At 45.1% G+C, this 10,665-nt stretch overlaps 1 protein-coding gene across 2 annotated transcripts in view; it reads left to right on the forward strand.

Annotated features, from left to right (window-relative positions):
- The window catches only part of LOC146185446 (alpha-tocopherol transfer protein-like), a 12,325-nt gene extending 3,887 nt beyond the window's left edge, over window positions 1–8,438 (forward strand). For both annotated transcript variants that reach the window (XM_084605530.1, XM_084605529.1), the window contains 3 exons: window positions 3,963–4,156; window positions 7,219–7,329; window positions 7,799–8,438. In XM_084605530.1, coding sequence (XP_084461656.1) covers window positions 3,963–4,156; window positions 7,219–7,329; window positions 7,799–7,999 — 506 coding nt within the window. In that variant the 3' untranslated portion in view covers window positions 8,000–8,438. The remainder of the gene's footprint in view (window positions 1–3,962; window positions 4,157–7,218; window positions 7,330–7,798) is intronic.
- The last annotated feature ends 2,227 nt before the right edge of the window (window positions 8,439–10,665 follow it).

Here is a 10,665-nt window from a genome sequence, read left to right on the forward strand (position 1 = left end):
AATTCCATATCCGACATATTGAATTATGAGTATCCCGAACAATCTTCTGTACGAAGGATCTCATGTGGTCCTGCTTGGACCACATGAAATCTGCAGTATTATGTAAATAAAGTGAAGAGAGAGCAACTCATTTCGTGCACGGACAAGAGAATGAAAGGAGATGGTGACTTGCGCAGGGCCTCATGGGCTCACTGATGAATCAGCACGCGTAAACCTCGATAATACGAGTGCTTAAAGCTTTTTTATTTATAGTAATGAAAAGTTTAGTGCCTATACGTAGCCTACCGGAAATTGTTGATTATTCAGCGACAACGAAGTGCACAACTACTGCGATTTAGAGTGACTGGCGTATTACATTGGATTAAGAGTAATTACTTTGGACTAGGGTGGATTAATTTGGATTAAACTGAATTGCCCTCGCATTCATAGGAGTCTTAAGTAGCCTTAAGCGCCCCTTTTTTTTTTTTGAGGCACAAATTAAGGAATTTGTAATTAAATGAGCGGAACCTGCATATGTGAACGAGGAACTGCAAGTGGAGCCACAGGTGGGAGTCATTAATGCTTTCGCGTCACATTCTTAAACGCGGAGCTTGTGTGTCGCTCAGTTCTTTTTTTTTTTTTTTCGTTTTCTTTCCTGCCTATTTCTTTCGAGCAATACTCTTTTTATGGACACACTAGTAAATTCTGTATAGTGAGCAGGAATCGAGTGAAGCAACCTGTAAATGCAACTGATCAATGCACTCGAAAATCGGTGAGACTGTGGCTTCCCAATGTAGTACTGTTAATATAGGGCGGAATGAACAAAATTTCACTTGGAAGAACTGGCTGGTTGAAATTTTATTGCTTTTTTTTTTCTTTTCTCTATGAAGCGTTGCATTATCGTTTTGTCGCTCGCGGTCAAGATACATATCATATTTTACTGAGCACCTTCTAGTGCAATAAAAAAAAATGCTCCCTCAGGATTTGTGGAACAATTAAGAAGGGGTGAGCAGTGATGGGGAGTGCGAGTAGGATATCTGTGCCAGACAGCCGAGCTCGCAGAGAGCAAATATCAGCATATATTTTGCAGGCCAAGGCTTCAGATAAAGACGGTAAACTCTGCGCAAACGCCCATGCCAAAAGATATATGGGTCAGTCCAAAAGGCGTGAAGTGTCTGTTGCGCAATATTCGCTACCGCTCATCTCCTGGCGCAACGCCGAGGAAGCCCTCGCGTTGGCTATATGAAAACCCCAGCGTACCGCTATAGTTTAGGCCCATAAATTCTCAGTGTACGTTAAAGAAACCCTGGCAGTCGAAATCGCCCGAACTCTCCACTAAGTGTTCTTCGCAGCCTCTCAGACGTTAAACTCCATAAACCATAATCCTAACCCAATTGACTTTAAGCTCCAAAAAACGATAAAAATGTACAAGGCATGCGTATTTACTTGGACGTTAAACCCCGGAAACCGGAAACGAGCCTAAAAAAAAAAAAAAAAAAGCATGGTAAACGGTGAGCAAATCAGTTTCGATGGACGGATGATGTGCAGCCTTCTGTATAGTTTTAATGATATCATTCGAAGGTCAATTTCTGCGTGCAGCGCACCCAAGCAAATGAGCATGTGCAGCTGTCATGCCCATCGGGAGAGCGTCGTGGGATTTGCCACTCTCCTTCGCGTAGAGCAATCCCTGAGTTCTGACAGCGTTGCGTTAGAGTTAGGAGTTCCATCTGCTTTGTGTGCTTTAGACCAGTACAAATGTGTTGCAAGCATTTCGGTGCATTGGCTCGGTTGTCACTGCAGGTAGCGCCTCCGGAATGCTTTTGTAATTACCGCGATTTCATTCCATTCTGCTGGATCATCCAGAATTTTGAAATAACATTGTTCCCACATCGAGTTATTGGTAAAAACCTCGTGCAATACTATTTGCTCTGCTGACCGTTCTGGTCAGCTCAGTTCATAGAGCGATTTCCTGGGACAGGCGGAGGTCACAGGTTCGAACCCCACGTCAAGTTGAATTTTTTTCAGCTAGGAAATTCGCGAGAGCCGCATAGCTTTGTAACCATATGGCTGGGCTTATGATTGAATTAATTAGCCAGTATTGCTGGTCCTCTACAGAAGCATTTCGTAATTACTGCAAGTGATTTCTTGGGCATGCCATGCTGTTACTGCAAATGTGTGCTGTTTCAAATATCATCTGCACTAAAGTGTCACGTACTCTGCGACCAGGGGCCAGACACGAAAGCATGGGACTGTAATAAGGGGGGTTTGGCCAAGGGGAACGTTGGTAACGGCCCATATGCGAAAGCGTGACTAACTCCTCGTCGTCCTTTCTCTTTCTGAAAGGTGCCACCTGGCAATGCTATAGGTGGCAATATGCAGCAGCCAAACAGCCCAGCTTCTTGTGGCTCCGGAGGCTTAACTACTGGGGGAATAGTGGGTATGCACGCCACACAGACCGCGCTTGTTGTGCTAAAAATGGGTCTTTCGAGATTAACCACATTGCCACAACAACAAGTCATTTTCCAGACTACGAACCGTCCCTTTGTTTCGTAGCCTGTAACGAATCACTAATTTGTGCGCAACTGTTCGTCCGAGGAGAGCACCCCTACAACGACTGGTTCAACCTTTCGAATACGTGGTTTATATCGGAAGCACGGAAGGCGCGTTGTAGGCCTCTCGCCATTTCTCCAATATTTGCCAATATTTTTGCAGTGCTCGGTATTTTCATGGTTACACAGCTCTTTCATACTCCTTCCAACATGGACGATACACTTTTAGCATCGTTATTCGCGCGAAAAGTGTAATCGAGCCGCGTGTGCGTTGACGCACGGAGGTTCACAGCAGCCACAGTCGTCATCTTGAGTGTTGTGAACTTCGAAACCTACCGCCGGAATACATATACGCTCATTCCTTTCCTCGCCGCTGCTGTGGGTGTGGGGCGTCTTGTTGCCGAGCAAGGCGATAAAGCGCCGGTCTTCTTCGAGCCAACGGAGATGCGACTGCAACCGGCCGTTTGGCAACATCAGGTCAACTTTGCCTCCACATAACGTGAACGCAATGCGACACTTAAAGCAACGAAATGAAATAGCGTATATTCTTCATGAGCACCACATAACTCACCTATATGCGTCGCTCAAAAAGCATCATGTATACATCGCCGCAAAGTTGGTGAAAAATCAGTGCACAGCAAGATATAGTGGGAGGAACCTTTAGGCCTTGAAATCTGCGCCTGGGCTGATTTTTCCCGCAGTTTGTCTCTTCGGTGGTAAAGCTGACTCTTCAGAGACTAACGGTTGTCGTTGAGTTCAAAAGGAAAAACATCGCTCAGGTTGTAAATGTAATTAAGAATCTGTAGTTTCATAAGATATGGCAACGTCCTGCACATCGCTTTCCCTCTTACCTTACCTCCCTATGTCCCTCACTAAGACGTCGAGTACTACGAACGAGTGATACGGAGCTGCATAGTACGCACATTCGCTTCGTGTCGGTTCACGACCAAGGAATAGTCGACAATCAGTAAAAATCCTAAGCAGTGGATTCAGTAACTGGAAGCTTGATGGCCTCAACCGTGATGTTCAGTGCGACTCATTCCGTCTCATACCGCTTCAACGTTTCGTCAAAAACCTCATCATGGTTTCGAGACGCATAAGGAACTCGCATAATAGTGCCATATCCTTTTGCAAGTATGCTATTTTTGCAGGTTCTACAGAATGAAGCCTGCATTTAGCTGTATCGAAACGCGGCAACCATGGCCTCGGGTTCATTAGCCCAGCACAATAACTGGAAATGAAAATCAATATATGCCCATGTTTAGATAGGACTAATCAGAAGATTTCCTCTCCAATGCTAGACCACTGGACGCTCCAAAACGAGAAAAAGCACCTGACTGTCTTGCATTGCCGGGGAGTGTAGGCTCTGCTTAAATATGTCATTGTTCTCCGCTTTCCATGTGCTGAAAATGCCTTTCCTACTTCTTTTTGCAGGTGTCTGGGTTCCTGATAGAAGGACATTCGAACCGGCCCTTAAAGCACTGCTTGTTTGTCTGGAGTACATGGCAGCAGATACGACCTCTCAGACAGCCGGGGTCAGCATACTGGTTGATTCGGCGGGATACACACTCAACAGCCTTCTGTCGTACAACCTCGTCCTCACACGACGTTTCTTTGAATACCTCCAAGTAAGATAGCACTCAGAACGGAGTAGTTGTATATTCGCTACAACGTTACGCCCTTTTGACAGGGTAATGAAAAAGATTCAAGAACAATACCCTCGACGTATCAAACACGACCTGTGCTCTAATCGCGCGAGCGTTGCCTCTAACTTGCCTGGTGACCATGCCACAGCAGCAACTAAAAGCCAACAGCCATGGAAACTACGTTTGATTAACGAGCCGCTCACTCGATCCTCTACCCTTGTCCACTCCATAACAAAACCAGTAGGTGATAATTGGCCGGAGTTATCTCTGTGAAACGACTTATAGTGCAAAAGCACGGACTTTTATCGCCTTGCTTGTTTTAACTCGGTACATGCAATTGCTATTTTTACAGGAGATACCCGATTGTTTAACGTTTCCACAAGATACTCGATGAACAGATTAGTCATCATCTTTCCCGTGATGACGTCATGTAAGCTTACAAATGTTTTACTAATTCGTGCAAGTAAACGCGTACTCGGGGTCGGACCCGACCTGTTCGAATACCTTCCTTTTTAATGTGAAAGCACTGCAAAAGTTTGTGGACAGTCACATAGTTCAGTCGCTCTATCTCTCCGTTGGGTTGCGAGCTTGAAAAACCCGTCTTTGATACTCACTCTTTGGAGCCGCTAGTTTGAATTACTGACGAGGCTCCGTGATATTGACCTCACGAAACAGTTAGGGAATCGGAGCGACGGCACAAACCAAGATCGAACAAGATTCTTGGCCGGTGATATTGAGGGTATGAGTACCTTCGCACTAAAATATGGCAGGATATAGATGAAATGTACAAATATATGTGTTAAACAAATTAATTGAGAGTGATGTGTACAGTTTCAGCGAGCCTGTCCAAGAAAACGTCGCAAACGAAAAAAAAAATATCTCAATGCTTCGCGTGTGAAGCACGGCCGAATGCGCACTTTCGCACGCGCCGCAGTACCTCCTCGCCCTTGTCGACCCAAGCGCCAGGCTGTCTGGCGACAGACCACGACGGAAGGCACGGAGCGGTTCTAGTAGAGAGAGAAGACGCGCTCTCCAGCGTCTGCGTCCCGCTGCTCGAGCTAGTCTCTCCTCTCTTATCGCGACCTTGGGGAGACAGCGCGTGAGGACATGTTCGCGCGTGCTGCAGGGCTCGCGCTCTTCATCAGCGCAACTCTCATAAGAGCGCATCGCGCCGCGATTGTCGGTTCTGCAGGATTCAGTGTTGCCAATTTAGCTACCTTGTAGCTAGATTTAACTACTTTTGTACTCAACTAGCTACCAAGAAAGGTAGTTTAGCTACGAGTAGCTGTTTTAGCTCTTTTCTTTAAAATCTAGCTACAAATCTAGCTATTTTGGTGAAATCTAGCTTAAATCTGGCTACATTTCGGAAAATTACTATTTTGGCGTGAAAAATCTTCCCACAGACGCTACACATCATGCTACACATGATGAAACTGACGTCAGGCACATAGCGTCATCTGGTAGTTTTTAAACAAGACGCAAACCAGACAAAGATATCCTGCGAGAAAGAAGGAAACACTTGAAAAGAGAGAGGAGGATGCAATACAAGGCGCCACTTAAAGGGTGTTGGTATGCCTCACCGCCTCTGCCTCCATGAGCTTCCTTCATGTCCGCCTCAATGGGAAAAAGAAAAAAATAGCTCACAAAGTAAAGAGGCGAGGCGATGCGGCTGATGCGGCGGCGCAGCTTCTGATGGGTGTCGCCTATCGCGCAGCGCTGGGGCTCCGATGAGCATCGAAGTCGTGCTCGCGGTACACTATTGTGCATGTGTGTACGCATTCCTATTATTTAAACTCTTAACGTTCTTTGCACGGCTACCATAAGGCGCCTGGAATCGATTGTCTGATTCGACTCTCTCTGCGGATCATGCGCGGTCAGCACCGAGCGGATAAGAGGCCAAGAGGCCCACCGGTCCGAGTTACGCCGAGTCGCGGACTGAAGATATCGCCTGGGCCACGGCCGCTCAATGAGCGGCCGTGCCTGGACAGTCATTACACCTTTCATAGCTCTCCATTCATAGGCTTCTGTGTACGTGCAAAAAGTAGATAAACGACTGTTCTTTACATGTTTACAGAGCAGTGATGCATTCGCACCTCGTCTTTTCTTAGCGCGCAAGCCTTAACGCTTTGCAAAATCGTCTGCCTAAATTATCGGAATCGAAACCTGAGCACATTCATCATTCGTTATTCGTTAGTTAGCACTTGTCATGCCTAGTCGCCTGCAGGAAACCATATCTTGATAGCTGTGTTTAATTTTTACAATAATAGAGCTGCCTATAAATGCGTTATATATGCAAAATATAAAATAAAATTTCTTAAGAAAAAATCTAGCTACTTTTAGCTCCTTGCTTGATTTTTTAGCTACTTTTAGCTACTTTCACGCTGCCATCTAGCTACTTTTGCTCACCGACATTTGGCAACACTGGCAGGATTGTGCTTCGACTATAGAAGCAAGCAGGCCCTGCTTCAGAGTTGAGTTCTAGTGCTGCTCAGCGTGCCAGCGCGTGCAGCTACGCGTGATCTTGAGCCAGTCTTTGCACAGAAGTGAATTTGCCTTTGCAAATACGCTTCTGTATTGCTTGTTGTTGCTGTTATGTGAAGATTAAGTTCTGTCTGTTGCTCTGAGTGCACTGTGCCTCGCTTCTGTAAGAACTACACGTCGTCCGTCTAGTCGACGGTCAACTTGTGATGAACAGGTGTGCAGAAGAAGAAAATAACAAATAACCTGACTCTTACTGCACTCTTTTCGGCTTCCACTACTGTTATTATTACCATTATTATTACGCTATTGTTACCTCTGCGCTGCATATAGGCCGCATCACGTTTACATCATATTAAAAAATGTGGTTTCCTTGCGGGTGGTGTACAGAAGCACACCTTTTAAATTATTTGAAATATACAGTGACCCTGAGTCGGTAAGCATAGCTTGAAAATAATAGATTTACAGCTTTGCAATGTTTCTGGAAACTGCTTTTAGAAAATGTCTCGATGTTTCCATTGGAGCTAAGCATTCTTTTCTCATCCCAATCTCTTCCTTCCTTCCAGAACTGTATGCCAATGCGACTGAAAGCTCTGCATGTGGTTCGTCAGTCCAGAGCCATATACTTTCTCTTAGCCATAGTGAGGCCTTTCCTCAAACAGAAGATGGCCAAGAGGGTAAGCAGATTTTTTATACTTTTTCTGTAAGCATCATGTTTTATGCCGCTGATGTTTTTTTCCGCACAGTATACCAATGAAAACCACATGCTCAAGGGCTTGCCGCTGCTAAACACGCAATGCAGGCTACACGGTATGGTATATAACTGCCTCGTATGTTGCAAGGCTGGCCAGTAATAGAAAGGCTGTCAGAAGATGCACTTTGAGCATTGCTTGTGGTTGAGTGGTTCAGGTGTTTTCTACGCACATCGTTCATTCAAATATTAGCACTGGTGGTTGTAGCAATTAGCGTTGATAGTAATGCTCATAATTTCATTTTTCATGCCGGCAATCTGCAAGAATGAAAAAATTTCAACGGAGTTTACAACGTCTAGGTTACGCAAAAGACTCGGCTTTACTCAAACGTACATTGTATTTTTAAAAACCAAGGCAAACTTTCGCCGAATGTGCCGATTTTTATTTCAAACAGATCCACTTCCATGGCACTGACTATAATGAACTGCACAAGGAAATGCCACCAAGCATGCTGCCCGAAGAATACGGAGGCCACGCCGCTCCTCTGGATATAGACGGTTTCTGGCAGCGGCTTGAACTTCAAGACCCTATGTTTATCGAGAACAATCGTTTTGGTTATCCAGTCTCCGAGCCCAAACGACGGGCATCGCAATGACCACTGGGACTGCTCCGCTCAACTGATGTAGAATGAGACCACAGCGTCTGAGATGAACCTGTAAATTACAGAAAAATGCCCCCTATATTTTTCTAGCCGGAATTCGCCGCATGCCGCTGACAAGTTCTCCACTTGGTGATAACGAACAGGTGTAGAATACGAGAAATATTTAGGGCCAATCAAGGCATTTTGGCATACGTCATTGAGGTAAGACTCGTACAAACTTCAGTATTACCAGGCCACCCCACAGTGTATCTGGGCTGGCTAAATTTTCAACTCTGTGGCTAGCTACCCTTCTGTGAGTGTCCAGCTCGGCTTTGCAAAAGCAGTGTTCTCTTAATCGAGGACGCCCCTGTGAAACAAAAATAAATAGAACTTCAAGCTCTATAAAAGGTGGTCATTAAAGCAGAAAGTGAAATAACACATTGTTTTCACAAGTGTATGCCTTTTTTTATTGTACAAGTGTTATAAGATGTACTTGTTGCACAAGACATGCGAAAGGCCGTACAAGAAAGAACTTGCTTCTTCGTTGCTAGCGGTGTTTATATCTCCCCCTTCATCACACTTGTTTTGTTTTCTTCTGCTGATATTATATATTGTAACAGTACAGAAGAAGATGAAGTTTAGGACACAAGTGAAGGAGAAAGACGTTGGAAAAAGACCCTCGTGCCGGACGCGCAGCCGTTGACCAGCTGAGCTCCCTGCCCTGTCGTCTTGTTCAGCGATGACGTCTTTCCCCCGTCGTAACAATATTATTTGTCTCGTTGAACGCGCGATCACTTGCAAGCTGAGACCTGTTGAAACATGCTTGGATCATCCGAAACATGCGAAAATAATGAATAGATGCATGCTGTTTGACGCCGGCCTAGACGCATGGTTTCCTTGAGCAGCGCAGGCACTGTTCATGAGCACTTCCCGTATCCACTCCGAATTAGGTTACCTAACTAAGCGACGTTCAAAGGAACACTGAAGACGACGCCATTCATGTAAAGCTATCTTAAAAACTGATTCTGTAGTTCTTTCTGCGTATGTCAACGCTTTTTCGGCAAAAAAAGAAAACATTTCTGTTTCATAAAATGCCACTCAAAAATATTCCTACTACAGTTAAAACCCGATTTAACGAAGTTGAGGGGAGCCGTGAATTATTTCGTTAAATCGAGAACTTCGTTAAATTGAATGAGGCATTTCTTGGGCACATAATTCAGTACATTCGATTACAGTAAAACTTCGTTAAAACGTACCCGCTTAAACAGTACTTTCGTTTTAAAAGTAGTAAAGTCAAGTCCCCGACTGAGCACCCATTGAACATAATGCATTTTGCATCCGCATAAACCGTACCAGCTTATCGCGGTCGTATCGGTTAGCACGTACCATTTTCACTTTTCGTCGCACTCGCGCGTGACGAATTCACGCCGGTAGCACCGACCCAAAGGACGGTTCGGCTAGCGGCGCAACAATCTTCCCTAAATACCGCCGACGGGACGGCAAGCCACACAGCTAATGACAAATTGGCGCCAAAGTTGGTAATCATACAACTAGCGCAATCTTTGGGGGTCCGTATGGTCATCGTCATGACCCCCGGCGCTACTTTCGAGTGGGTAGCGCCAACACCACGACCGGCGCCGTTAGCGCGTATGAAAAGAAACAACAAAAATTCTTACTCGACAAGAAAGGCCCGAGGGGACTACAAATTTTTTTCCGCCAAAGAAGTCGGTGATCTTTACCTGCGTGCGCTTTGTGAGCAACGGCCGCACCAATGTCTGGGGTGCTGTCTACAAAATAGACCAAAAATTTACACTTTTTCACCTTTATTTCTCGAAAAAAGGTTCGTTAAATCGGGACAGATCACGGAATCGGTTTCGTTATTTCGGGTTAGTCAAAGCATTGAACCCTTTGGGCGTCTGAGGGGGAATTAGGATACCTTCGTTAAATCGAGATTTTCGTTAAATCGGGTTTCGTTAAATCGAGTTTTGACTGTACTTGATTCAAACTCATGACTTCGACACCGAGAAGGACCGGTTATGGCCGTTTTGAAGCGAGTGGTGGCGTGGCGCCTCGCTTCGCGGATTAGAGAAAGATATTCGGTGTCGATATGCACACAATTTACTGGCGAAATTGGCCGGTAGGTGGTGGTACCAGTGTTTCGTTTTTGACCTTATCTATAGTTCTTGAAAAGCTTCGCTGTATGTGATAGTGGTGTTTTTGTCGTTACGATACCGTAGTAACTAGATCGATACAATCCAGATAAATGGGTCCTCTTCAGATAGGTGACAGGAAGCCCGCGGGCATAGTCAATCGAGGCTTTCGATGATGCCGACGACACAAATTTATTCTTCAAGCCCATTATTTATTTATTTTGTTTTTAATTATGCCTAATCCCACAGTGCCGTTAGACATTACAGTAGGGGGGGGGGGGGGATATATCCAAGGAAATTAGGATCGTACATGCAGCATAGTTCCTCTACACAATACATGACAATAGGGCACACTTTTCACCTCAATATCGCGGCACACAGGACAGCTAAGCTTTAAGACACTGTCTTAAAGTGAATAACAAGAAAGGGGACTACAAAGCAAAATAAAAGCTTAAGCGTTCAGTGCTAAAAAGAAATCGTCATTACATAAAATAGAAGCCACAGAAACTGGCAAATTATTCCACTCCTGTT

This window comes from Amblyomma maculatum, chromosome 6, assembly GCF_055883805.1.
Source record: "Amblyomma maculatum isolate TAMU_Amacu chromosome 6, ASM5588380v1, whole genome shotgun sequence".
Classification (NCBI taxonomy): Eukaryota; Metazoa; Arthropoda; class Arachnida; order Ixodida; family Ixodidae; genus Amblyomma; species Amblyomma maculatum.